The sequence below is a fragment of the Chrysemys picta genome, chromosome 22 (genome assembly GCF_011386835.1).
Source record: "Chrysemys picta bellii isolate R12L10 chromosome 22, ASM1138683v2, whole genome shotgun sequence".
Taxonomy (NCBI): Eukaryota; Metazoa; Chordata; order Testudines; family Emydidae; genus Chrysemys; species Chrysemys picta.
In genome coordinates this window covers 12,687,637-12,715,385 of record NC_088812.1, presented here as the reverse complement: position 1 = coordinate 12,715,385, position 27,749 = coordinate 12,687,637, and the positions used below count along the sequence as shown (strand labels likewise).

The 27,749-nt window shown below is 57.7% G+C and overlaps 3 protein-coding genes across 11 annotated transcripts in view; all 3 read right to left on the bottom strand.

Annotated features, from left to right (window-relative positions):
• The window catches only part of ERBB3 (erb-b2 receptor tyrosine kinase 3), a 36,354-nt gene extending 28,900 nt beyond the window's left edge, over positions 1-7,454 (bottom strand). Inside the window, exon 1 of the mRNA XM_065575856.1 lies at positions 7,168-7,454. Coding sequence (XP_065431928.1) covers positions 7,168-7,255 — 88 coding nt within the window. The 5' untranslated portion in view covers positions 7,256-7,454. The remainder of the gene's footprint in view (positions 1-7,167) is intronic.
• Positions 7,455-10,531: 3,077 nt separating this feature from the next.
• Positions 10,532-13,268, bottom strand: RPS26 (ribosomal protein S26). The gene is made up of 4 exons (XM_065575886.1): positions 13,109-13,268; positions 12,442-12,619; positions 11,278-11,408; positions 10,532-10,628 (listed from the first exon to the last, which is right to left on the bottom strand). The coding sequence occupies exons 1-4, from the start codon at positions 13,109-13,111 to the stop codon at positions 10,593-10,595; spliced, it is 348 nt and encodes a 115-aa protein (XP_065431958.1). The 5' UTR covers positions 13,112-13,268; the 3' UTR covers positions 10,532-10,592.
• Positions 13,269-17,828: 4,560 nt separating this feature from the next.
• IKZF4 (IKAROS family zinc finger 4) overlaps positions 17,829-27,749 on the bottom strand; it is a 50,722-nt gene continuing 40,801 nt past the window's right edge. For 7 of the 9 annotated variants that reach the window (XM_065575862.1, XM_065575864.1, XM_065575866.1 and 4 more), the window contains 3 exons: positions 26,196-26,345; positions 24,093-24,224; positions 17,829-23,434 (listed from right to left, as the gene is read on the bottom strand). In XM_065575862.1, coding sequence (XP_065431934.1) covers positions 22,713-23,434; positions 24,093-24,224; positions 26,196-26,345 — 1,004 coding nt within the window. In that variant the 3' untranslated portion in view covers positions 17,829-22,712. The remainder of the gene's footprint in view (positions 23,435-24,092; positions 24,225-26,195; positions 26,346-27,749) is intronic. The other 2 variants (XM_065575863.1, XM_065575865.1) reach the window with 1 other exon arrangement.

Genomic DNA, 27,749 nt, shown 5'->3' with positions numbered 1-27,749 from the left:
CGCAGAGGAGTTATTTTTAACACATCAGTGTCCCTTGAACGCTGCAGCTTCCTGTCCATCATCCCTGGGGTGCCCTGGGCCCCGACTGGCTGAGGGGGGATTAGAGCTGAGCAGGGGGAGGGTCAATCGAAGCAAAGTGTCCCCCATCCCTGCTTCTGGGCTGGGCAGTGCCGCTCCACGCAAGGGACTCTGGGGTGGGAAGCCTGCGGGGGCACCCAGGTCACTTTCATGGTGCCTCCCTTCTGGCCCGTGGGGGGGAGCAGAGGTGGCAGCCAAGCACTAGGGATCGAACCAGGCAGGGCGAAGAGAGCAGGCAAGGAGACCAGGGGCCGGACATTCGGAGTCGGGATGAAGGCCATTGGCATGCGAATGGCCCGAGAGGGTTCCCACGGGGAAGCGGAGGATGGCAGCGGATGCAGGGCTGACACCTTCGATGGGTTCATGCAGGGTGGGGCTGGCAGCAGATCACCTGCAGCTGAGGGCAGGGTCCCCCCGCGGCCCCCCCAGCGCAGGGGGTGTGGACTGACTCCTGTTGTCTGGGCAGCGCCAGGCCCTACAGGACACACGTAACAATCAACGTGGCAGGGACTTAACGTCTCGTTGGGGGGTCACTGAGCTCTGGCAACTTCCCCTTTGATTCCATTCCCCCCCCAAAACCAGGAGCATTCGGGTCGTCGCACTGGCCTGGCGCTGCCCAGCATCGGACCCCGGGGCTGGGCTGGGCGGACCCGGGTTCCGATCCAGCCCCTCTGCGGGTGGGAGTTCTGGGGCGGGGACTTTCTTCCAAACTCCAAGCGTCGGCGGCTCTGGCGGACCCCCCGCCCCCGCTCTCTCCGAACGGTCCCTCGAACCCAGCCAGCAGCAGGAGCAGAGAAGCCTTGTCAACGTGCCTGGGGTGGCGGGTGATGGATGGGAGCGTTCGAGCTGCCGTGTTATCAGCGAGCTGCACATGCTGGGAACGCAGGCAGCCCAGGCCCATGGCAGCTGAAGCCTGCAGGAACACAGCCGCCAACTCTAACCACTAGATCCCATTCCCCTCCCAGAGCCAGGAATAGAACCCAGGAGTCCTGGTCCCCCAGCCAGCGGTCGTGCTGCCCCAGGGAGTGGGGACTGAGTTGCCAACAGCCCCGGGCAGCCAGGCAGGGGGTCCCGACCCTGTGCCCCCTCCAGTTCCACGGCTGTCATGGCTACACAATGGGGCGCCTTTATCCGCTCACCCCGCCTGGGCGTGGGGCTGGCTTTTCATTCCCAGGCTCCGGCCCATTAGGGGCTTTTGAAAAAACTCTTGCAGCTACCAGCCAGGAACAAAAGAGCTACAGAGAGAAAACACCATGTCCTGGCCCCAGATAAAGCCCGGGTGCTCGGCGGGAGGGGATGGGGGGGGAGCTCCCGGCCTGGGCTCGGAGCCGCACACAGGAGCCGCAGAAGCTGAACGAAAACCAGATCAAGGCATGGAAGAAAGAGAGAGAGAGGGAGCTGGGCCCGAACACCCGCACAGCCTGCCATACCCACCGCGCAGGCAGACGGCTGCCCGACACCCTGAACACAGCCGAGATCCTGGCTTGATCCTGATTGGACAAATCCCCTGCGGCACCTGACCCGGGTCCTGCCCCTGGACCACAGAACGGGGCCCCCACTCCACCTCCCGTCTCCTTCGTCCCTGGGCAGGAGCCCTGGGCTCATCACCGCCCCTCTCCTGCCTCAGTTTCCCTATGTGTGAAACTGTCTCCTGCCTGCCTTGCCTATGCCGACTGGAAGCTCCTTGGGGCAGGGACCCTCTCACGCTGTGGGTCTGGCAGCGCCCGGCACAGTGGGGCACTGATCTCAGCTGGATCCCCTAGGCCCTACCTTAACACCCATAATCAATTAGAAATCATTTCCCGGTGCTTATGGGATATTTACAGAAAGGGGCCAGGCTGGGTCCTAGCCACCTTTGAAATCCACCTGGAGAGGATCTGCGGGAAGAAACCCACATGCACCCAGGGTGTTTGCCCTGCGATTAGTCACCTCTCTGGGCACCTGTCTTGCTGTTTTCTTTGCTGGGCTTCAAAACAACGGCTGGGCGTTCCCTTCCTTCCAGGAGAGCTTTTGGACTCTGCCTCTAAGCCAAAAGGTGAGACTGGAGGGGTTGAGTCATAAAGGACCCACTAAGGAGCTCAAGGTGGCACAAGGAAAGCCAGGGAACTTGCCAGGTGCCAGGAGACCGACAGCTTGGGACGGTTAATGGCAGAGCCCGAAAAGTCTTAACCTCACGGTGCTACAGAGAACGACCCTGCCCTGCAGCAGATCCACCCCGCATGCGATCAGCTGGGGCCGCTGCTCTGTAACTGCAGACACCGCCCGGAGAGTCAGAGCGCCCAGAGGCCCCACAGTGCTGGGACCTGGACAGATGCTGGGCAGAGAGCAGGAGGGACGGGTCCCGGGTCCACACGGAGACCATGCCCTCTGGGAATGGGGAAGAGTCAACATGGTTTCCGTAAAGGGAAATCACGCCTCACCAATCTACTAGAATTCTCTGAGGGGGTCAACAAGCATGTAGACAAGGGGGATCCAGTGGATATAGTGTACTTAGATTTTCAGAAAGCCTTTGACAAGGTCCCTCACCAAAGGCTCTGAAGTAAAGTGAGCTGTCGTGGGATAGGAGGGAAGGTCCTGTCATGGATTGGTAACTGGTTAAAAGACAGGAAACAAAGGGTAGGAATAAATGGCCAGTTTTCAGAATGGAGAGAGGTAAATAGTGGTGTCCCACAGGGGTCTGTACTGGGCCCAGTCCTATTCAATATATTCAGTGAAGTGGCAAAATTTGCAGATGATACAAAACTACTCAAGATAGTTAAGTCCCAGGCAGACTGTGAAGAGCTACAAAAGGATCTCTCAGAACCAGGTGATTGGGCAACAAAATGGCAGATGAAATTCAATGTGGATAAATGCAAAGTAATGCACGTTGGAAAACATCATCCCAACTCTACATGTAAAATGATGGGGTCTAAATTAGCTGTTACCACTCAAGAAAGACCTTGGAGTAATTGTGGATAGTTCTCTGAAACCATCCACTCAATGTGCAGCGGCCGTCAAAAAATCTAACAGAATGTTGGGAATCATCAAGAAAGGGATAAATAATAAGACAGAAAATATCACGTTGCCTCTATATAAATCCATGGTACGCCCACATCGTGAATACGGCCTGCAGATGTGGTCGCCCCATCTCAAAACAGATCTATTGGAACTGGAAAAGGTTCAGAAAAGGGCAACAAAAATGATGAGGGGGATGGAACGGCTTCCGTATGAGGAGAGATTAATGAGACTGGGACTTCTCAGCTTGGAAAGGAGATGACTACGTGGGGATCTGATAGAGGGCTATAAAATCATGACTGGTGTGGAGAAAGTAAATAAGGAAGTGTTGTTTACTCCGTCTCATAACACAAGAACTAGGGGTCACCATATGAAATTAAAAGGCAGCAGGTTTAAAACAAACAAAAGGAAGTTCTTCTTCACGCAATGCACAGTCAACCTGTGGAACTCCTCGCCAGAGGATGTTGTGAAGGCCACGACTATAACAGGGTTAAAAAAAGAACTAGATAAGTTCATGGAGGACAGGTCCGTCAATGGCTATTAGCCAGGCTGGGCAGGGATGGGGTCCCTGGCCTCTGTTTGCCAGAGCTGTGAATGGGCGACAGGGGATGGATCACTTGGTGATTCCCTGTTCTGTTCATTCCCTCTGGGGCACCTGGCACTGGCCGCGGTCGGCAGACAGGACACTGGGCTGGATGGACCCTTGGTCTGACCCAGTCTGGCCGTTCTGATGTTCCAAGTCTCCGGAGTCCCACCCTGGCGCTTTAACCATGGCCCAGCCTTCCTCCCCGTTTCCAGCTCGGTCGGGCCACATCCCAGCCGCGATGCGCTTGGAGCAGCTCCCATGGGAAGTGGCTCTAGGAAACGGCGCGTCCTCACGTCAGCCGCGTCCGCTGCTCCGGCAGCTCCCAGCTCGGTCCCAAAATAAAGCAAGAGCCTGCGAGAGCACGTGGCCGGAGCCGAGCGCCAAAGGCATTTTTAAAGGGACACGGTCAAGGCTGAGAGGCCTAAAATTAGAGCAGCCAGCTGTGACTGGGAGCACAGGTGCTTTGGTGCCCGAGCTGTGCTCGGACATCCCCCACCCCCACCCCCAAACTCAGCCCTCTCCTCTGACACTGACGAGGAGCTGGTGCCTTGGGATCCAGCCTCTTGGCAAGAATGGGGCAGGTGGGGAAGGCGCGTCGGAGGGAGGAACTTGGGACCATAGGGAAAGCCAGGGCCTGGGGCTCGTTTCCTTGCACAGCGGCTGTGGAGGAAGTTCTTGTGAATAGAAAAAACGTCCTCGCAAGAGGGCTGAGCGCTCGGTGTTAGAGATGGAAAAGGTCTATTGCAGCATCTAGTCCCATTCCCGCCGCAGGGCAGACCGGCCTCCCCTCCCCAGTGAGTAGAGATCAGATCCCGGACTAGAGGGACACGACAGACCAGACCAGCCCAAGGGCCAGGAACCCGACTGCCGAGGAATCGGAGTCTCACGCTCGTCTTTTCACAAGCGGTGCTCACACTTGGGGGTGACAGACACGCACGCACGAGTCGCACCAAAGCACAGGAAAGGCCGGACTTCCCAAGGAGCTAAGAAGGATCGCCCGGGAATGCACCTACAGCAGATCGGTTACAAAACAAGAGCAAAGGTCTCTGCAAATCCAGAAAACACAAATAACCTTGACACTGTCCCTGAGCGCTCAGGAGAATCCCGCCTCATCTTCCAGAGTTTCTCCAGGACTCCTGGGTCTCAGCCCCCGATGGTTCGCACAGGCAATGTTACCCATTACAATCTCAGATCCCCTCCCAGAGGACACTGCCTCGTAGGTCCTTCCTCTGAAGCACTAGCCCCTGCTTACGCATGGGGTAAATGAGGCAGAGAGAGGCAGCGACTTGCCTAAAGTCATACAGCGAGAGCCAGAGCTGGGAGTAGAACCCAGGCGTCCTAGGCCCCGTGCCCCACCCAGAGCAGGCAGTGGAAACCAGGATTGCAACCACCTTGGCTGGGTGATGACTCAGCCACACGGAGCCAGCTCTCTGGGGTTACATCATGAAGTGAAGTGTTGCTTTCACCCCCCACCCCAGTCTGGCAACGCTCCCCTTTCCCCGCCTGAGCGGACCAGCCCCTGCAGTAACATCCCGCGGCCGCGCTGTTGTTTTCAGGTCGCTTTGCACTACTCCCCTCCCCTGGATTGTGCCGAGACCTGTGTGATCAGCGAGCACTAAAAACCGGTCACGGGAGCTTCTGCAGAAGTGATTCAGTTCAGAACAATCCAGCCAACCTTGGGCATGCAAATCTGCTGTGGGCGCGGAGCGAGGCCGGGACGCCCTGACGTACACTGAGAGGAGCACGGGCCAGGCGAGAGCAGAACCAGGCCGGCAGAGTTTAAACAGGGACCATTTGGACCAAGCGCTCTGACTTCCTCCTGCACGGCACAGGGCAGGGAATCCCGCCCAGGGGCTCTTCCGTAGTTATCTGCTTCTTTTCCCTCCATCCTTGATAAACAGGGAACCAGCTGCAGGCGCTGCTAATGTTCCCCCCAAAACTGGTTCCAAGCAGCCAGGACAGAGCCTGAGCCGGCACCCCCACGGGGGTCATTCGCAGGCAGGGCTGATGAGAACAATTCTAATAATCCTACAAATATTTTGTCCCGGTGCCTCCAGTCGAGGATCTGGAGCCACTTAAACACGAACTAATCAGCCCTGCAAGAGAGGAATCGGTGCTCCTTCCCCATCGTGTGGGGAAACTGAGGCACAGAGACTGGGGGGGAGTGATTTGCCCATCCAATCGATCCCCCTCCATAGCAGGGTTTCAGGCACTGGCGGCCCCTGGGTTTCTCCTGCTTTCTGGCCGACGCGTACAACAGTTTAGAAATGCTTAAAGGGGTTCATTGGGTTCAGCACAGGGGTGTGTGGGTGATGCATCAGGGCCGGTGCTTTGGCAAGACGGGGACCTGATGGTGGCTCAGCACATTAAAGATTGCAAAGCGCTGTGAGCTCGGCGGCTGAACGGCGCGAATGGGTCCTTCTGGCCTTGCGCTCCGAGCAGCTTTCTGCACCGCTGGGAATAAACCCACATTTTCCAGCGCCCGAGACCTGGTCACAACTCCATTTGTTTTGTCCCTGATTTCACCAGGCTCAGCCTAGTCCAGCCCCAGGACTGGTCTGAAAGTGCCCAGTGGACAAAGTGAGGTGGCTTTCCCGCCCCACACCCAGCAAACAAACACAACAGGTGCCCAGGGCACAGCGCGGCTGGCCCGGCTCCAGGAAACGCCGGCCGTTGAACGAGCAATTCCAAGTTCCTTAACTTGCCAAAGCCTGTTAGTCAAGTGTACTCAGGAGCTGAGGCCCCGCAGAGAGACCGAGAACTTGTAAAGCAAGATACCAGAGTCCTGCACTTGGCCCTTGTCCTCAGGCATCTCCTTCCCACCGCCCGGCACATTCCCACTCCACATTTTGAGACAGGGAACCCCGCAGCATTTGCTTTCTCCTGGTCAAACCCATGGGCGCTGGAGCCTTTGTTGCCAGGGGGGAGTGGTGGTGGGGATCCTCTGGGCCCTGATCCTGAGACAGGGCCCTGCCCGCACGGACATGACCGTTGGACCGGGGGCTTGGCTCACCCCCACACATCCACTGCCTTGCCACTGTTCAAACAAATCAATTCATTGCAAAACTACCAAGCGACCCCAGAGCAGCGGAGGGTGGCGGCGTCCCAGGCCAAAGGCGGCTAGTGACTCCGGGGGGGGGGGCCCGAACCGGCTGATCACCAGCCCAGCAGGTCTCCCCCCCCCCGGGAGGCTCCCTGACCCACTAGGCTGCAGCCTCCACCCCTGACCTCTGCAAAGCACTTGAGGACAGAGAGTTAAGGAGCCTCAGTTTACCAAGTGGGAGAACTCCAGACCCCCCCGAACCTCTGAGGCGGGTCCACACCGGCTGCCTCCGCCCTGCGCTCCCCAGCCGGTGCAAACAACCCGAGCGGGGAGGCAGGTTCAGAGGCTCCTCAACCCCCAGCAGAGCCAGTGACACCCAAGGGTGCAACCCCCCAGTTAACACGCTGCTGGGCGCTCGACAGACTCCGGATCGGGCCCGCCGGGGCTCGCTCGTGCCTTTACTTACCCGCCTGGGCGGCGGCGAGCTGCGGGCGGCAGAGCAGGAGCAGGAGCAGGAGGCAGAGGACAGGTCCCGGGCGCTGGCGGCTCCGCATCGTGCCGGGCGGGCTAGGACATGCTCGGGCCGGGCTGCGAGCCGCCGCCACCTGCTCCCCGCTGGGGCCGGGCCGGCCCCCGGCTGGCGGATCCGCCTCGGCTGCCCCGCTCCCGTGGCGCCCGCCGCTTTGATCCGGGTCCGGCCACCCGCCGCTCCCGGAGTCACTCCGCAACGACAACACACTTCATTCAAGGAGTAGCTGCGCCGGCCGCCCATTGGCTGGGGCGGGCAGCCAATCAGAGACGGCCCAGCTGAGGTTTGGGGCAACGCTGGGGCGGCGGGTCTGAGCCCCTGGGGCCCCACCCCCCTGCGCGCCCCCCTCTGCCCCCAGGCCAGGCCTGGGCCAGTCACTGGTCGCTGTTAGTCCAAGCCCCCGGGCAGGTCCCCGCTGTGCCAGGCCCTGCCGGCCACCGGGTCTCTGCCCCAGGGAGCTTGCAATGCCCCCAGCCCAGACAGACAGGGGCCCGTCGTCTGCCCCCTGGACCAGACCCCCGAGCTCTGGCTGGGGCCCCGGCACCCTGGGGTCAAGCGGGCCTCGGCTGCGGTGGGAGCTCCAGTCCCACCCGGGCCAGGCTCAGGAGAGCAGAGACAGGCTGGGGGCGGTGCTGGCGCTCACCCCCCCGGAGAAGTGCTGGATGCCAACGCTTGTTCCTCTCACCCAGGGACCCTGGTCCAAGCAGAGAGGTTCCCTCGCCCGCCTTGTCTCTCTCAGCTCCTCCGGGGAATCACAATCCCCTGAACACCTCTGAGGGCCTGGCCCCTTCATGGCAGAGAGAGGAAATGAACCCCCAAGCTGGGAATGCCCCTTTGGCATGGGAGGGAGACACCCAGGGGGGCCATGGGCAGCCATCAGGCTTAGAAGACGGCTGCTAGCAGCCCCCTCCCCCCTGCGAGCTCCTCCCCCCACCCCTCTCCCCCTCCCCCTTCCCCTCCCCTCCCTCTCGTCTCTGGCTTCCACCTGTGCTTTGTTTCTCAGCGTGGGCACATGCCTCCCCTGGGCTCTGCTCCGCGCCCGTCCCTGGTCACTGCACAGCACAACCTCCCGGGGCCTGGGCACCACGGATGGCAAGGCACTGCCAGGCAGGCCAGGGGGGCATGCTTCGGGTTATGGGGTGGGCGGGGGAACAATGGGTGCAGGTCAGGGAGGGGAGCGGGAGGAAATGAGCTCAGAGATGGAGGCGGGAGGGGAGCAGACGCACGCCGGGTGGGCGCCCGCCCCACCGCAATTGTCAATAACCGTCGGCCCCAGATCCGCCCACCACCGCAGCAGCCTGGCAGAGTTCTTCTGGCAACCCACCGCCCCCTGCCAGCATGCCTCAGCTGTGACACCGGGGGGACGGGACGGCTGGGAGCACCCACTGGGTGCTCTTGGGGGGCAGGGTCCATCTTCAGTGTCACCAAGCACATTAGGGACACTGGAGACAAACAAGGTTATTTTTTACCCTACTGTAATCACAGAAACAACAAGGAGTCTGGTGGCACCTTAAAAATTAACAGATTTATTTGGGCATAAACTTTCGTGGGTAAAAAACTCAGGCATCTGAAGAAGTGAGGTTTTTACCCACGATAGCTTATGCCCAAATAAATCTGTTAGTCTTTAAGGTGCCACCAGACTCCTTGTTGTTTTCGTAATCACGGAGTCTCATATTGGCAGAGACTTTGGCCCCAGCTGAACTCTTGGCCGGTGAGTTCTTGTGGCAGAGAGTTCCACAGGCCAATCACACAGTGTGTGTTAAAAATAGTCACCATTTGTCAGCTTTTGTCCCTCTTTGTTGTCAGGTTACAAGAGGGTAAACAAAGGCGCCCTCGCAGCCCTTCTCTGCTATTGTTTTCTGTTCCTGGTTCCTTATAGGGCTGCACTAAAGAGGCCCAAATTTTTCCTATTCCTCCTTTTCAGGCCTCCAGGGTCGCTCTCCTTGGCTGGACCTTTCCCAGGCCGGAGCCTCTTGGAGATGGACTGGCCAGAAACAGAGCCCCCCACCCACTCTTAAAGTAATCAGCCTCCGTGGGAAGGGCCAAGCCTACACCTGTTCCTGCCCTGGGGTGCCACCCCCTGGCCATTTCCGGGAATTCCTCTCTTGGGACTGGCGCCAAGGACACTGCTCACTAGGATTTCACGTCATTATCTTCTCACCCCAACCTGCGGTTCCTTCCTGGGCCCCCCTGCCCCAGGGGAATTCCCCCGCTAGCAGGGGGCATAAGCAACATCTTCACCCCCAGGCCTGGTGCAAAGGGGCCCCCAACACAAGGCTGACCTGGAGCCTAGGTGTGTGTAGGCTCCCGTCCTACCTGGATCCCAGCAAGTTCTGCAGCCACCCAACGCTCCACCCATGGCTGAAGCCTGGATCTGGCTTGTGTAGGGCCGAGAGGCCAGGCAGGTAGGAGCAATAGGGCACCAGCCAGGGCCCCGCTGCCAGGCGGGCACAGAGTTAAGGGAGGGCCTCTCAGCCTTCCGCCCGGGGGAGCAGAGAATTGCACAACGGGGGCTGGCCCGGGCTGTTTTGTGCCACTTGAACCCGACCAGTGCAACCTCAGCCAGTAACCTAGCGCCACTTCGGGGCCCTGCCAAGCCCACAACGGAGCCACCCAGAGAAGCAAAGGGTGATCCCGGCTAGACGGGCGAGCCCCCCCACAGGGCACTCAGCGCCATGCTGCAGGAACTGCCTCTCCCACCCCCTGCTGGCTGCCCATGAACAGCCCGGGGAGGAGTGAGACGCTCCCTGCACTGGATCTGTGAGCAGCTAAGGGCCGAGATCGCCGGCTTCACTCAAAGGTTCAGCGTCCGTGTTCTCCTGTTCCTGCATTGTTGGATGATGTGGATTTGAAGGAGCTCTTGGCTGCACCGACACCCCCCAAAGTTGTGCCACAACAGCAGGTAACACCCACAGTCCAAAATATCCCCCCCCCCCCCCCCCCCCGGTACCGACAGACCTTCAGCCTTCCATGCAAAAAACTCCAGCCTAGGGTTCCATTTTACACTGTGGGGTCCTGTCAACACCTGCCAGCACAGAGACCCCTGAGCACCGTTCGGGAGGCCACGGCCAGTCATTGGGATGCTTTGCTGGCAAACAAGAGCCCCCCCCCCATCCCGTGAGCTGGGATCTGTCCATAAAGCCAAAGTCCTGCCCCCCGCAGTCGGCAGAGGGAGCCCTGCCACCCCAGAGGGCATCTAATCCTCACCCGCTTGTTTCCAGTCCGCCCACAAGCTCCCAGCGAGTGCGAGGACCCGGTGCAGTCTCCCCCCTCCCCACAAACAGACTCGCACCCACAGACGCCAGATGTAAAGTCATTTATTGAGGCAATGTCTCAAGATGCACATTTCCAGCCCCATCTCCTTACATGGGCTTGGGGGGAGGTCTCGGGGCAGCGCCCTAGAGGGGAAGAGAAGGGAGAACGTTAGGACACATTCAGCCGACGGCTCAGTGCTGTGATTCCAGGCAGGGAAAGAGGAACCGTCAGGCTGGAGCGGACCTGAGATCCATCTACCTCACCACCCGTCTCTGATGGTGGCCAAACCAAATGCTCCACAGGAAGGTGGAAGAACCCAGCAGTGGGCCGACATGCAGGACGTGTCACACGTGATAACGACCTATCCCCATTACCCACATGGGCCAATCCCCTTGGTCCCTGCCCCCCTCACTACACGTTCACTAGTGTCCCAAGCACAGGGGGCTTCTCCTCTGAAGAGACTATTCCACAGAGAGTCACCGGCCCCAGGTGCGAGTCAATTCCAGCACCTCACGGCTTGCTAGCTCTGTGCTGGGATGCCTCGGCGGGCAGCTCTGATCATTGCCCTGCAGAGCAATGGGGTGGACACCAAGTCACTGGCACGGAGAGTGAATGGGGGACTCTGGTGTGGGAGGCGCTACCATCTCTGGCAGAGAAGAGTTTGCAGGGGGTTGGCAGGAGTCCCCGAGCCACAGGGGGATGGGAATTGGGGGAGGAACAGAGGGACGCAATGAGCTCCGAAGCGCCCCCCCTTGGCCTGCCAGGCTGGAGGGATCTGTGCACAATACGTACCGCGGGCCTGAACCTGGGCGGAGGGGTACGGTCCTTCCGGGCCTCCCGGGAACGGTTCCTCACCACCTTGCTGTGGATGGCGCAGCTCACGCAGTAATGCAGCTTCACATACAGCTTGGGCAGCACGTACGCTGGGGAGATGGGAGAGGCGTAAAGCAGCAGCCAGAAGCCGCAGCGTCCCCAGTTCCATCCCAGCTCCAGAGGGATCGGTTAGTGTCGCCCCAGCCCCAGGCGAGCCAAACCGCGAGCTGGGATGCCGGAGAGCCGACGGTGGAGCCAGAGATTACACACAGGGCAGCCAGGCTCAGAGCAAGGCCCTGCCGGAGCGCTGCATGACCGTGGGCTCAGCTCCTTAGTCAAGGTAACGCTGCCCCCCCTGGTGCGTCCTGGAGCACAAACCGGTCCCATTCCCGCTGCTTCCCTGCGACTGCTTTTTGGCAGGAATGCTGGACCTCCCGATGGCTCCTGGTCTGGGACTTCCACCCAACAGGCGCCTGTCAGGGGACCAGCAGCCCCACCTGAAACCCTAGGCACCATTTTGCTGCAGAGGGGCCTAATGGTTAGAGCAAGCAGCCAGGACACCTGGGTTCTACACCCAGCTTCGCCGCCCACCTTCTTGCAGCTTTTGGCAAATGAGTTCAGCTCTGTCTCCGCCTCCTCCCCAGCATAACGAGGCTGAGACCACTTTACCCAGCTAGACGGGCAACAAAGTGCTCGGGGGGCCCTCGCCAAGAGGCAGAGTCTCATTCATCTGCAGAGCGCTTAACTGCTCCACTAGCACGCGGCCAGCTCAGCCCCGGGCCGGGAGACACGCCAGCGTCACACAAGTTCCGGCGTCTCTTCACTGCCCTGTTATGTTTGATTGAGTTAAGAGGGACAACCCCTCTCCATCCACTCCCTATGGTATTCATCTGGCCTCCACCCCTGCAGTGTGCAAGGACCTCATCCCCTGGACTGTATTTATCCCCTCACGCCGCTGGGAGACGGGCGCTGCGACTGTCCCCATTGTACAGATAAGCAAACTGAGGAAGTGGAACCAAGTCTCCAGCTGGTGCCCGAACTCCTGGACTGTCCCTGGTAACACGGGCTGCAGCTGGGGCTGGCCCCGCTCCCCAGCGCCACGATACCCCCCCCGGCCCCGCACCGGCCCCCCCAGGGGCTCACAGTCGAAGACGCTGGCTTCGGAGATGTCCCGGACCGCGGCGGCCTCCACGATGTTCCGGATGACGAACTTCTTGATGGCCTTGTCCTTGGGGACGCAGCGGGCGCAGTTGGTGCAGCGGATGGGCTGGACGTGCCCGCGGCCCTTCTTAGCGCGCCCGTTGTTCCGCCTCTTCTTGGTCTGCGGGGGGGGGGGGGGGAAATGGGGTCAGAGCCAGGGCTACACACAAGTCTTCCCCCCCCCCGGAGCGCCCCCCCCCCAGCTCCCGGGCCCGCGCAGGGGCCTGCCCCAGGGGCTGTGGGGCTGCGATCGGATCTGGGCCCTGCAGCCGACGGGGGCTGGGAACCCCCCCCGGCCCCTCCCCCTCTCGCTGCGCCCCCCCCGGCCCGTGACCCCCCCGGCCCCTCCCCTCTCGCTGCGCCCCCCCCCGGCCCGTGACCCCCCCCCGCGCCCCTCCCCCTCTTGCTGCGCCCCGCGCCCCCCCGGCCCCTCCTGCTCTCGCTGCGCCCCCCCCGGCCCCTCTCGCTGCGCCCCCCCGCGACCTGTGGCCCCCCCTCGCTGTGCCCCCCCGCGACCTGTGGCCCCCCCACACCCCTCCCCCTCTCGCTGCGCCCCCCTCGGCCCGTGACCCCCCCGCCCGGCTCCCCGCCTCGCGCCGCCGCCGCTCACCATCTTGGAACAGACGAGGCGAAAGAGGATCCGGCCGCCGCGCCGAACCCTTATATAGTCCTCCGCCCGTCCCGGAAGTGCCTCCGCCAGGGGAGCGGGAGCCCGGAGAGGCCACGAGACCCCCCCCCGTCCGGCCTCACGTCCTTTCCGCCCCCTTCCCTTCTGCGGAGCAGCGGCTCCGGATCACTGCGGGCGCGGAGGAAGCCGGGACCGGCTCTTCGGGACTCGGGAGGGGACTATTTTTATGCCTTGGCGGAGGGATCATACGTCACGTCCGAGGATATTCGAATCCCAGCATGCACCGCGGAGGCGCCCAGGCCCGGGCCGCCCGCAGGCACCTGGGGGCGATGCATGCTGGGATCTGTAGTCCTCTTTGCCCAGGAGGGCCCATTGCATGCTGGGACATGTAGTCCCCGTGGGGCCGCATGGCCCAGGCGCTGAGCCGCAGGGGGAAGGCGGGGAGTGGGGTGGGCCTGGGGACTCAGGAGTCCTGGCTGACCCCCCACTCCCCTCCCAGACCAGGGAGAGAACCCAGGCGTCCTGGCTCCCAGCCCCTCCCCCTCCAACCAGACCCCACTCCCCTCCCAGACCAGGGAGAGAACCCAGGCGTCCTGGCTCCCAGCCCCTCCCCCTCCAACCAGACCCCACTCCCCTCCCAGACCAGGGAGAGAACCCAGGAGTCCTGGCTCCCAATCTCCTCCTTCCACCCCACCCCCACTCTCATCTACTAGTCTCCTCTCCGTCCCCCCCAGTCCTGGCTCCCAGCAGCCCCCCCCCACCCAACTAGGGAGGGAACCCAGGAGTCCTGGCTCCCCAGTGTTTCCCGCACTGTGCTGGCCCTTCAAATACAAAGGTGATAAAGAAACAAAAAACAAGTTCATGCCTCAGAATCCTCAAGTTACAATTTTACTGTAGCCACAAAAGCAGGAGGAAAAAGAGACATCCCCGGCCCCCCCATTCAGTGAACTCCACCGGGTACCGTGACGCCGAACAACAGACCCTGCTATCGTGTGCGCCAGTTGCAGACCGAGCGAAACCTCCCTACGCTTGCTCTGTGGAACGGCCCCCTCGGAGGAGACTCTGACATACAGACGCCCCCACTGAGTCAAACCCCCCCGAGACCTTTGTTGCTATCATACCATCGCTGCCTGGCAGAACCGCGCACAGGTTATTCACGGGCTTTGAGTTTCACACTGAAAAAGCTGAGTGCCAAGTCTGGCCCCTCGAAAAGGTCAGAGATCCTAATCTGCCCAGCAAGGCTGCTCTGACGTTTCTACCTGTGGTAGCGCAACGGGGCTAAACGTGTCTCACCCCTTCCCTCCCCCTCACAGCTTCCTCCTGCTGCTACGAGAAAGATCCCAAAGGCCCCAGACCCTCATCTGAGTGAAGTCCCTTGGGCGCTCAGCATACATCACAGGTTGGCCGCAAAAGCCTGGAAGTGACCCAGAGGGCAACCTTTACAAAAAGAACCCCCCTCCAAGTAGCATTTCCCCCTCCGAGTTAAACCAGGCTACGCCAAGCCCTGGTGAATGAGGGCGGCAGTTTGAATACGTTTTCCAGCATGCGTACAAAGCAGCGTGCTACGACCGCTGACCAGTGCTGTCTCATCGCGTCGTGTTCCCCCCTGTCTGTCTGCAGCTGGTCTCTCTCGTCTTACGCTTCCATTGGCCCAGAGAGCTCCCGAGGATTGTCCTGTCGTCCTGTTTGTCCAGCGCCTAGCGCAAAGGCTGGGTGTGTCACTAGGCCCTCCAGTAATATAAATAATACAGATGGCCAAGCACTGCGCCTACAGCGATACCGACGCCGCTGACTAGATGAAAAAACATCCGTGGGGAGCGCTCTGGCACGGCCCCGTTAGCCCCTTGCTGTGCGTTTCCAACACACCATCAATGTGCTGCAGGCTAGGGAATAGGGCACTCGAGCAGAACTCAGAAAACCTGGGCTCTGACACTCTGCAACTAGGGTGACCAGATGTCCCCATTTTATAGGGACAGTCCCAATGTTTGGGTCTTTTTCTTATATAGGCTCCTATTACCCCCCACCCCCGTCCCGATTTTCCACACTTGCTGTCTGGTCACCGTACTCTGCCACTGACCGGCTGTTTGACCCCACAGGTCTCTGTCTGGTCTCTTTCGACTGTAAGCTCTGGAGGTGCCGGTGTTTGTACAGCACCTGGAACAATGGCGGCTACAAGCACTCCCCTGGAACAGAATTAACTTCCTAGGTACCAGCGTTTCCAGCTGAGGGTCTGAAGAGCCTCCAGGGGCCTGGGAAGTAGCAATGAAGAAACGAGCACTGAGGGGAGAAAATCACCTGCCCCGCTCACACACGCAGAGCAGGGAGCGGAGCCCATCTACACTGCACCGAGCCTCAAAGACCAGGTCAATGGCCCGGGGCTCCCAGGGGTCAGGCTCCAGGCTAAATATGGCACCGTAGACATTCGGGCTAGGGCTGGAGTCCAGGCCGAGACCCTTCCCCGTTGCGGGGTCTCTCAGCCTAACACTGCACGATTTTAGCCCCACAGTCTGAGCCCAAGGCGACTGAGCAGGGCCTTTTCCGGCAATATAGACACCCCCCTGAAAGCCAGACGGACCTTCCAGAGCTGGGAGCCGAACTCAGAAGGGGGGAGGAAGTTGCTGTCGTTCCATTCACGGCGAGGGGGTTGCCTGAGTTTGGAGTCTAGAACGCGGAACTGGTCCTGGTAGGAGCACGGGAACCCATCTCGAAGGAGCGCGCTCTGGGGAGGCCAGGCAAGGCCTTGCCAGTTACCACCCGCCTCTGGCTCAGCTACACTGCAGAACAACATTCCCAGGACCTCAGCTGGAATCCCGGGGGACTCCATCGGGGAGAGCTCTTCATGTCCCAGAGCCGCCCTCCCCTCTGGGGCTCCTGTTCCGATTCTAGCTCCTTGCTTTCAGCGGAGGTCAGAGATGCCCCCTGCTCTGGCCTGGCCTCCATTCAGAGCCGCTCCGGGAATGGGAATGGTGACCTGTTTTGCGGGTGTGGAATGGAGTGGGGAGGGAAGAGGATGGAATCCACACAGCAAACCTCCAGGCTGAGAGGAGTGGCAGGTCCTAGTCCGAATATCCAGGCCCCAGTGAACTGGTGTCCGTATTACAGATATACCCCATGCAGTTGGACCCCTGCTGGGAACCTGAGCAGAAAGGCCGAAGATGGATGGAGCTGTGGTGACCAAATTTCCCTCTTCGCCCTAGAGATGGCCCTGCGTGGCAGGTTGGGCTGAGTGGTAAAGAAATTAGGCCCTGTTCTCATTTACTCTCCAGTCCCTTTAAGCTGCTCTGACAGTGTCAAGGGGTCTTAAAAGGGACAGAAATGCTCCCCCACCCCCCTCCCACGAACTGCTCCTGCCCTAAAGGACCCTCCAGCTTGTGCAGAGATGGCATCAAGGCTCTGGAGCGGCCCCTGCTCCCAGCGGAGGGGGTGGATCGGGGCATGGTTGGAGAATGCAGTTACAGGTATTCTCTGATACCCAGAGGCCACCAGGATCGGTGGGAAGTAGAGCACTACACTATGTGCCAGTTAGGACTCTGCGGGACCCCACAATACCAGGAGCTCGTGAGTGAGTTCTAGGGCTCTCTCCCCCAAACCTCCTTCCTCTTCAGGAACGAAGGAACAGAATCAGCCGCTCTGAATCAGACTGTACCCGTTCTCGGGACTCAGGTCCAGGGCCATCAATCTGGCATCTTTCCCCAGCATGTTGCCTTTCTCAGGTTCAGCTGTTTCAATTCCTTCCTCCCCTAGAGGGTCCTCACCCATTGCCCCTTTTAATCGTAGCTGTAACAGCCGCAGCCTTGGCAGCCTCAAATCAGCAACAAAATAGAAACAGGGCTGGGAGCAAGGTTACTCCAGTGCCGTTCAAGGCAGACACGCCAATTGTTTGTCATGACATCTCCCCATCCGTGAGCCATTGCGGTGCAGCACTTGGGCCGGCAAGCAGCAAGGCTCGGGTAACAATAACCCAGGCACAATGGGAAAGAAGTGACAAAGGAGTCTTTGCTTTTCAGCTTGGCAACCGTTCTGTTCAGATGTGCGTACGCACACGCACTCTCTCTCTGCTCTCCCTGGGAAGTGTCTGAACCCGGGGTTTGTCATGCAGGGGAACTGACCAACACAACCAGAGCAGAATAATGATTCCACCCACTAGTCAGTTTCCCTGCGGACAAGTCCTTAGCCAAGCTGGTCGGAACATTGTCCATGGAATAGTTTCTCATGGCAGTATGCTGCTTCGAAGCTGAAACATTTCCAGGGCTGGAGCATTTTGATGGGAAGGCTTCTGAGGTCTGGGGTGGACTCGTCAGTCGCTTCCAAAGGGAGACCCCTGAAATGCAAACCTGAACAACTCGGGCCAAAGAAGGGTATTTCGAGACAATTCCATTTAGCGGGGGTGGGGGAGAAACTTTTGAAAGGTTTTGGTTTCGCTCCGACACAAAATGGAAAAAATTCCAACCCTTGGAAATTCTCGCAAACAGGAATCATCATTCTCCAGCCAGCTTCAGTCTTGTAACTAAGACTCTGCAAAGCTGGGCAAGCCGGGGTCATGATCCCTATGTTACAGACGGGGGAAACCACTTCCCTCTGTCACAGGCGGTCGGGAGGATAGATGGGGCTGGGTTTGTGAGGTGTTCCTGAGGATGGGGACATCTTTGGGCAAACCATGCTCCAGAAGCCATGACGTTTGAGCAGGAAGAGACCTGGGGCATTAAATTACTCATGTTTATTTATAACAGACTTTCAGCCAGTACAGTACAAAACTTACAGTAGTATATCTCCATTACACAAATATTTACTTACAATATATTACAGATACAAAAAGCTTTTGCGGTAAGAGAGAGTTTTGTTGTTGAAAAGCGAGTCTAACCTCACAAAAAAGGGAAAAAAACCCGAAGACAACAGCAAATCCATTAACGATATACAAATGAAAACTCGTTAGAAAGGAAAGAGGAGTCGGAGCTGGAAGAGGGTTGGGGTATTGCACATCATATTTTTTGTTCTTCATACATCTGATTAAAAAATATATATATATTTACACAAGTAAAGCGACCTGGAGTTTTACAAAATTCCTACATTTGTTTTAGACTCTTTACAGGTAAAAGAAAAAAGATGCGGAAAAAAGGTGTTTATAAATTTCAGAACTTCCCTTTCCCTTTGTTTAAAAAACACCCCCCCCCTTTGAATAGTGTGTTGGTTTTACCTTTTGAAAAGGGGAACGGGAGGCATGGGGGGGTTGTGGGGCTCTTCATACTTATTCACAGTCTACTGGGGTTAACAGTCAGGTCAAGCTTAGCTGAATTTCGTACCAAATCAACAATATGACAGTGCAGCAGTTGTGGTCAGAAAGCGACCTTGGCTGTCAGGGAAACTGAGCGGATCTGATCTGGGCAAAGGAGTTTTTACTCCCGGGAGCCCCGCAGGAGACAACTAAGCACCCGAAGGGGGATTATGTCCTGCCGTGCGTATTAACTGTCAGCAGCGCTGGTCCATCTGGGGACTTTAGAGGCTGGAGGGAGAACTAAGCCAGCCGGGTTTTCACACTGAGTGGGAGATGGTTGGTGGCACAGAAGTTGCCTTTGCAAGTCAAAAGGTGGATTTTTCGAAGTGAATCAGAGAGAACACGCAGCAGCGATAATGTCACTTTTACAAGTCTGCTTTTCAGACCACAACCGTGCTTTAAAAATCCCCCAAACAGCAGCCAACCCGGGCACCGGCTTCCCATGACGGAATTTACCAAATGCCAGTAAGAAAAGGAGACCCATGTGTGTCTCAGCTTTGTTTCCAGTTCTGCTCAGAGAAGACCGCTTGACATGATGTTTGTTTCCTTCTCTCTCTGCCTGCTCAGTTGCAGACAGACGGCAGGAAAAGTGCATCGTTTCTGTGTGAGAACCGACAGTTTGGGGCTCTGTTGGAGAAGGCTTCTCAAAAATTACACACAATCGAGCCAGTTTGCCTTTTATTGCTACCTTGTGGAAAACCAGCAGTTTCTCACCAATTTAACAAGTGCTGTCCATAACATCCAAAAACCTTAAAGGCCTAGCACAGTCCTGCCTGGTTTTTGTATTCACGACGTACCTAGATGGAGATTTCTGCAGTCAGATCATATGGGAAGAGAAATGATTTCTGAGCGTATTTATGAAAAGGGATCGACTCCAGATCCTGGTATTTTGAGGACTGGACCAGTGCGGAGGCAGTGACTTTGAAAAGGTCAGATCTCTCAGATCACTAGGCCTAGAATTGAATGCTCTGAAGTAACGGAATCATGTCATTCTGATTAACATCTTGCTTCTCACGTCAGTTCTGTTCAAAGCAGATGCTAGCCCCCAAACCACTAGAGTTTAAAACCCCCGTCTGCGGCTCAGGAATCCCACCTTTTGAGAGGTATAAAGTATGAGGTCAACATGTTCAAACAAGGATGACATCAGGCTCCTACCCGAAAAAGTAGCTTTATGTTCAAAGGTGCTGGCACCTACAGATCTCCTGGCCTTCGACAGCAGCTGTGGTGCTCTCCAATTCCAAATAAAAAAATCATCAGACCACTTATTTTAGAAGCTTAAGGATTGTGGTTTTCAAATACGTCTGAAGACATGAAGTGCCCAACTCCCAGAGAAAGTCAATGAGAGTTGGGTGCCTTTTGAAAAATCCCAGTCCAAATGTGGAGGTCAGTGCTCAATTTTAGTCTCAATCTAACTTTGGTCGCTCTCCGGAATGACTGATCAAACCCGGCTCTCTTTGGCACTGCGGCTGGAAGATGGTAATCAGAATGCCAGGATGTTATGGTCTGTTTTCTCGTGGTCTGCCAGGGCTCAATACAGTACAAAATGCTTTCGGAGCCAGTCAAACATTTCACAACCACGTCTGGAGGAGAGACCAGAAAGGAATAAGCAAGTTTGCACCACAGCGGTTAGATTGATACACTGGGAAGGGGGTGGAGAATGTCCGCTAGGGAACTTTCCTAACCTCCTCGAACGGTCGTCGCAGCAGACACGACAGGCCCTTCTGCCCAAGCTGGTTTGTGCCGCCAACGGGCTTCTGAAAAAACCCGGCTCAGCGGTTTCGTTTCACATCTGGATACACAAACACCATCAACAGAAAAGCAAGAAGAAGAAGAAAAGAAAGAGCAACGAGCGTTGCCGCTTGTGAGGTGGTTCTGTTTGTTTTAGTAGAAAAAGAACAAGCCTTTGGTTTAAACCTCAAGGGAGCAGTTTGTTGGGCTGCTGTTGAGTGATTCGTTTTATGCATCGTGGGCCTTGGTATAAAGCAGGGATCCCTCCCCTCACGCCCCTGGAACACAGCCAGGCTCTGGGGTCCCCCCCACCCTGTTTCCGATGGGCAGCGTTACCTAAGACAGAGCTGTGGGGTTAATTGACACTGTGGCCTACTGACCAATTTATGGGGGAAGGGGACTGCACATCCCCCCACCCCTTGTGCACATAGTGGCCTGGTGTAACTCTCACACCCCTTGCGAGTGCAAGTACCGTCAGGATCCCAGCTGCAGGGGATGGGCAGGGGGTTTGCTATAAAAATAAAATAATGGTGGAGGCTGCCCGCTTCTCTGCCTCCTCTCTGGAGCAGGTGAAAGCCCGTCCATTGGCTACTCCCGCTCGTTGTCAACGGACTGATGGACTGTTTTCAAATCCCTCTCCCAGTAGTTCTAGGATTCCGGGGACCTCCCCCCTCATGATTTTAGGGGTTTCCATTGACATGATTTCCTGCTCATCCCCTTACTCCGGGAAGCAGCAGCCCCACAGATCCTGCTGGTTTTGCAAGTCCCAGAAGCCAGCAGTCACCTTTCCCCATTTCTTGGATGTTTCCCTACAGTAACCAAGCAAGAGCCCAGTCAATTCCCTCACCCAGGGGGCTTGAGCACCTCCCAGTAGTGAGCAGTCTGCTGGGGCAGACGCAACTCTCAACAGAAGCCATTTCTCTGAGGCAGCAAATCCCCCACCCCCCCCAGATTCACACATTTAACACATCACTCTAAAGACACAATCTGCTTACACGCAAGTGCTAGAGACACAACGGCCACATCTCTCTGCTGTGCCACGCAGCATCACAACTACCTGTGGGGCAAACCCACCCCAACCCGACCCAACCACAAGCGTTCGCATTGAAAGTGCAGCTCTTCAGGGCTTATGCAACTGACCCAAGTCCTCTGTGCAAATAAGAGCCAGACACGTGCTCCCGGGAAGCTACGGACTCCGACGGCAAAGTGCCCAGCGGCGGCCCCTAGGGAAAGCTGCCGAAGAGGAAGAAACTCTTCAACCATGCAGCACAGCAGGAAGCGACGGGATTGGGGTTCCTAGGGGCTGACCTGTTTAACCACCGTCCTTCCTTCCCTGGATACTGGCCCCTAGGTGACACTACCAAAGTCCTCGTGGGATCAGGTCCAGGGCTCAGCAGGCAGAGGGGTCACCGCTATGCTTGCTAAAGGAAGCAAAGTGCCGTGGGGGAGCGGGAGTCAGTGACAGGTGCCTAATCCAGGACTGAGGCCTACAGCTGTTTCTGACTCACGCGTACCAGGCTACTCGAGAGCTGGCCCCAGACGCTGACCAGAAGGAAGCTAATTCAACCAGTGTTCTCCTCAGCTCTCTGGGAGTGGACGGAGCTCAACACGCCAGCAGAGGGGAACAAAGTCGCCACTCAAAGATGCTTGCTATCCTCCCGGCTAAAGTACTGTCCGCTCCTCCCGGGCACTGCCGGATCCCACCCAGATCCTCCAAGCCTTTACCCTCCTACCTCTGATCTGAGACGCCGTTTGAGCGTCAGCACCCTGGCAAGCGGCCTGTACAGCTCCACCTTCCTTCAACAGGTGGCACTGTGACAGCTTCGTTCTCCCCAGTTGCTCTGTGCCTCGTCCCATCCTCTCTGGCTGCTCCAGGAGACTGGATCACAAAGCCGCCTCGGGAAGAGAGGGCTCCCCGGGGCACTGATCTGCGTTCCAGGCGGTTTCATGCCACAGAGACACCACCCATTAAAGCTTGGGGCGCGTTCACCCCATGGACACCCCCTGTGGCTAGCTAGCGGCTTTCCTGGCCAGGGGAGTTCTCTTCTCTTTAGCACCTAATCTGAGATTCTCGTTGCCCGACGGCAGCTTGACAGGTGGCTCAGGACTGAAACCGAAAAGAGTCAGAAGGAAGGGGCGGGGGCGAGAGGCTTAAACCATAAGACGCGTGTTCACGCGTGTGCGTGTTACGTCAACATGTGCTTGAGGTTTACATGCTCCTCTCGGCAGAGAGAGAAGTAGATCAAGTCTCTGACAAAAATTCAAAGAGCTTTAGGGAGAGAGTTATAAAGAAATAAAAAGTTAAATAAATAACTAAGGGAGGCCCAGGAGGGAAAAGCACAAAGAATGTAAAAAATCCGTTAACAATATTTAAATAACTCCGTTTATAAAAAGGCAAATCGTTACGAGCTCCCCTCGTGATTTTTTTTTTAATTATTGATTTTTTTTTTTAAATATTTTGTAGCCAAAGTCAGTGCAAAGGAGTATAAAAGAAAAACAGGTCCATGCCCAACGGGAGGGGGCGGAGCTAGAGCCAGGGGGAGGAGTCACGGGGCGATCAGGGCGAAGGGGGAGGATTGAGTTAGCCTACACTTTGTGCTCGCCCCGCACTATATGGGAGGAGAATTCGTACCGATCCTGGCTGTGGTAGCCACAGATGTTGCACTCGAAAGGGTCTCTGAAGCCGTGGCAGCCCATGTGGATGGTGAACATCACGTGGTCCAGGAAGAGGATCCGGCAGTGCTCGCACTTGAAGGCTTTCACCTGCTCCCCCTCCTCGTTCACCACACGCAGGACGTCTTTGGCTGAGCTGGGCGTTGCTCGGGCAGCGGGGGTGCCCTCCTGCAGCTTGGGGTCCTCTTTGGCGTAGGCTGGGCTCTGCCGGCTGCTGGTGCAGTTCCCCACCGGCAGCTGGGAGGTCCGCTCTTCGTGGTTGCTCTCAGTGTCTGTGGAATCCTGGCAGCCGTTGCTGGGCGACACGCCCTGCTCGCGCCCCCGGTACACGATCTGCGCCCCCTCGGGAATGTCCTCGTGGCCTTCAGCGGCTTCTCGGCTCCCCGGGATTTCCAGCCGGCCCGGGATGGGCTGGATCTGGGTGTAGACGGAGCTGATCACAGGCGTGAGCTCCGAGATGCAGTTTGTGGAGGGGAGGCGGAGGGGGCGCAGGTGCTCGGCTCCCACAAACGACAGCGAGCTGCCGTAACTGGGGTCGATGGGGTGGTGGGCGGCCACCAGCTCCACATCCTTCTCGAAGCTGGAGTTCACATCGAAGGAGAGGTCGGAGAGGTTGAATCGCATCTGCTTCTCCCCTGGGGACAAGGAGCAAGGGGTCAGAACCCGGGGCAAGCCCCACACGCTCCACAGAGATGAGCTCCGCTCTGCACGGCTCAGCCTGTGATCCCGTCACACGGCAACCCACGCAGGCCTGGGCCTCGGCACTGTCCAGCTACCGTGACTCAGCAGTAGCGCTACTACCCCAGGGGAGGGGGGGTCAGCAGGGGGCGCTCTCCCCTCTTACAGTAGGATCAGGGCCCTGCTGCGCACGCTGACCACAGCGTCTCAGCGTGGTTGGGTGCTGCTGGAGGCACAGACTTCCCAGCGAAGGTCCCTGGTCAGCCCTCGGAATTACACCCCCTCCCCCCAAACGCCCCCGGCAGTTTCAAATGGAGGAGAGGTTCTACGCTGCCCCCTTCTGAACACCGCAGTGGTCCCAGTGCGGAAAGGTGCCACGTTCCCCCACCCCAGAGGTGGCTGCATTTCGGGGAGGTGAAGGATCCCCGTCTGTGCAGGGCCTGCAGGATGAAAGCGCTGGGTAAGGTCAGTGGCGTTAGTACATACAGGGCTGTAGCACATTCAGGGGGCCCCGCAGAGGCGGTCAGTTCCTTCACGTAGGGCCAAGGAACTGCTGCCAACCCCTCCCTCACCTCTCCCTCTGCTCTTCCCGGGAAGCAAGGGGGAGCCCCTTACCCACAAATTTCTGAGGTGTGGAGCGTTTCCGTTTGGTGAGGCTGTTCGCCAGCCGGTCGATAAACGTCGGCCGATCAGACGAGGGGTGAAGCAGAGAATCCGGCACCATCTCCAGGTCTCGCATCTCATCGCCTGCCAAGACAAGGGAAACCCACGTAGCCGATACCCGATGTCGGAGAGGCGAACAGGACCGGGGAGATCGCTTCCACTCCCCGCGCTGGAGGCGGGGCAGGTGAAGAGTGGGGCACACGGTCACACCTCTCCTTTTATCCACTGGGGGAAGGTCCATTGGCCCTGTCTCAGTCTGGAAACCCACTTCTTCCACGGATCAGTCCTCCAATGGCACCACCAGCAACCCCACCACAGACTCCTTTGCCTGAACACCCCTCCCCGCTTGGCACCGGAACCGCTCTGGGGCAGGGACTCTCTCTCTGTCGGTGCTTTAAGCATCCCCTGCAGCCACAGTGCTAGAGAAGCGTCTCCACCCCCGCCGGCAACCTGTCGCTCTCACCGCTGCTGGCGAGGGGGCTTTTGCCATTGCTACTCGGGGCTGCGATCAGCCAATTGAAGCGTTATTAACTATCGCCCTCAGCTGATATCCCAGGGACTGGCATGACCCTTGGTTCTACAACTCCCCCCTTGCCCTGCAGGGAGACCCACTCCCAAGCAGAGACCCTGCTACTGCCAACCGCGTCTCCGTGGACAGTGCTTCGACAGCGCGGCAGCAAACCCTCGGAGACGGATGTCTGCAGGCTGTTGGGGAAGAAAGGGCATGAGGTGCTCCTCAACTTGCCTTCCCCTGTCGGCCTCTCCAGAGTGCCAGGTGCCAACTTGGCATCTGACTCACACTTGGTGTTGTGTTTAATTTGGATTGTAAAGGCCTCAGCAGAGCCCTTCCCTTCCTATGGCTGTGAAGTTCCACCTATGTCTCTGGCAGCCTAGAAACAATAATGGAAAATTGGAACTACAGTCTCAGACCAACTGGCCTTTTAGCTAACATCCAGTGTAGTGTCAGATCTGCCCTCTCTCCAGGGGATTCTCCTGCCCTGGAGTCTGCAAAGAGAAAGCGTCACCATTAGCCAGCTGTTCCACCTTGGCAGCGCGGCAGCCAGGTGAGGCTTTGCTAGCAGGGCGGGTCTTTATGATCCTTAGGGTTGATTTTTCCTTTGCACCAAGGTGCAGATGGTGGCACTAGCCAGCTCGTACGAGCGGAGCCCACGTTTCAGTTCCACAGAGCCGACGTGCGTGCGAGATACACGCCCACAATGCCAGGCCTGTCCCGCTGGGCAGGCCCAAGGTGGTCTGGCTGCAGGACGATCTCCTGAGCACGGAGGTGCTTTACACGCCGCTGGAGATGGTTAGATTTCAGAGCAGTTAGTTTGGTGCTGATCAGTTTGGGGATTATCCATTTGTTTGCAAGACCCCTGCTTTGTAAGGTTCAATCCTTTGCTAACTAAGCCTCAGGTGTAATAGAGCCTAGGAACGGCCATACTGGGTGAGAACAATGGTCTGTCTAGCCCAGTGTCCTGTCTTCCGAGAGTGCCAATGCCCGGTGCCCCCGAGGGAATGAACAGAACAGGGGAATCATCGCGGGATCCATCCCCTGCCGCAAAGAGAGGCTAGAGCATGGTTCTGCATAGTAAAGTTTTGTTTGTTAATGGGAAATGCTCGAAGGTGTTTTCTCCTAATAGAATTAGTTATCAAAAGGTATACGGTTATGCTGCAAGCGATGGACTGTACCAAACGACCGGCTCTGGGTAAGCGAGGGAATACTTTGCTCTTCCTTGGTCCCTTAGCACCTTCTATCCCAGGGTCTTCAGAGCATTAAGCCCTCCCGCTTCCAAGAGCCGTTATCCCATTTCATCGGTGGGGAAAAAGAAATGGGAAGTGACACGTCCCAATGTTACATAATCTAGCGTCAGTGGTGGAGCTGGGAACAGAACCCCGGAGTCCACACTCCCAATTTTCTACTCTAGCGGCTAGTCCACATGCCCTTCCAGAGCCAGGAAGAGAAGCCAGAAGTCCTGAGTCTCCCCCCTGCTCTAAGCACCAGATGTCCCAGCAGGTGCCTGGGACTAGCCAGTTACTGGACAGCGTACTGACCTTGCTGGCTGGCCAGCGACTGCTGCTCAGCGTTCAGACTCTGCAGATAGTGGTGGCACCGCTCCTTGTGCTCCTCCAGCGTGCTCTGCTGCTTGTAGCTCCGGCCGCAGTAGTTGCATTTGTAGGGCTTGCCGACTGTGGGGGAGGAGACTGGAAAAAATGAAAAAACAGATCCTGGCCATCAAAACAGATATTACACTGAAACCCAGCTATTACCCGGAAGCCGTCACAGCTACGTGCAGGCCAGCCACATGCGTGCAGCAACTCAGAGGGGTTAAGGGCGTAACACGGCTGGGATCGAAGCAGGCGGATTTGCCAAGGAGCCGGGATTGATGTGCAATGTCATTGACTAATCGAAGCGCCTCTTGGAGTTTGATGCCTCAGCATGTCTGAGCTGGGCACCAAACGGTCAGGCCCTTCTTGCAAACTCCACGTGGACCCTTCACATTCTAGTCCCGCAACAGCTTTTCTAAATCTGTACAATGCACCAGTTAGTGTCTCATGCCTGTGTCAGATTTAAAATGACGCTGTTTTGAGCCAAGAGCTGAGGAGATGTTTCCTCTGGACTAAACGAACACGCCAGCATGCCTGGCCTAGTCCTCGCAGGAGGCAGGCAAGCTTGATCCCTTCTTTACAGATCGGGGACAGCGGGCCAACACAGGTAAGGTGTCTGGCTGAAGACTGCGGCAATCCGTGACGAGTTAGGAACTCGAACCCAGGCCAGTCACCTGGCTCTAGTCATTGGGCGAACGGCCTTTCCAGAGCCAGGATCGGAACCCAGGAGTTCTGCCCCCCCGGCTCCTTCACCTCATCCCAAACGTGTCGCTGATCTCACTCCCCCTTGTTGAAGGTTTCTCTTCGCACAGCAGCAAGGCGGCAGCGGCTTCTGGATTTTGAAAGGGGAGGGGAAGGTTTGAGCTTGTGGGATGCTGATTCGGGACGCCGGCCTCCTCTGACTCGTCCTCTCTCTCACCGCTGCCCAGCCGCACTGTCCTCCCTCTGGCGTAAGTGTGGCTGGTCTGCAGGATTGGCCCCCGGAAGCCAGGGCAATATTTACAAGTGCTGCCGCAGCCCTGCTGGAAATCCCCAATGCTTTGTCACACCCGCGGTGTGCCTGCTGCAGCTCACCACAGACCGGCCGGCTGGTTTTGTCTGGGGACGGCCTGTGAGCTCGAAAGCACTGGGAAGAGCGATGGGTCCGGAGCAGCACTCTGACCTCTGCTAATTTCCCCATTGATGGCTGATGGTTCTCTCAGGTTCGACAGACACAGCAGAGCCATGCACGTGCAGGTTGCACTGATGATTATATCAAAAGCTCCATACTAATTCGTTACACCCTGCAGGGGCAGACAGCAGTCCTGGAGACCCCACACCCTGAGCATCTGATGCAGTCCGTGCAGAGGACGGGGAAGCACTTTTGCGTTGTTTTAAGACAATTTGCTGCATTAGGATGGACCCTGGTGCCGAGGAGAAGCCAAGAATGGAGCTGCGTTTTGCTAGGCCTTGCACAGACAGAGCAGGGGACGGTCCTTACCCGGAAGAACTCCGTCAACA

What these genes read in the sequence shown, in the direction of transcription:
- RPS26 (XM_065575886.1), bottom strand. An exon ending in CGAAGCCAGCGTCTTCGACT is followed by an intron (nt 11,409 to 12,441) that starts GTGAGCCCCTGG and finishes CCATCTCCCCAG; the next exon opens with CGTACGTGCTGCCCAAGCTG. An exon ending in CGCCCAGGTTCAGGCCCGCG is followed by an intron (nt 10,629 to 11,277) that starts GTACGTATTGTG and finishes CTTCCCCTCTAG; the next exon opens with GGCGCTGCCCCGAGACCTCC.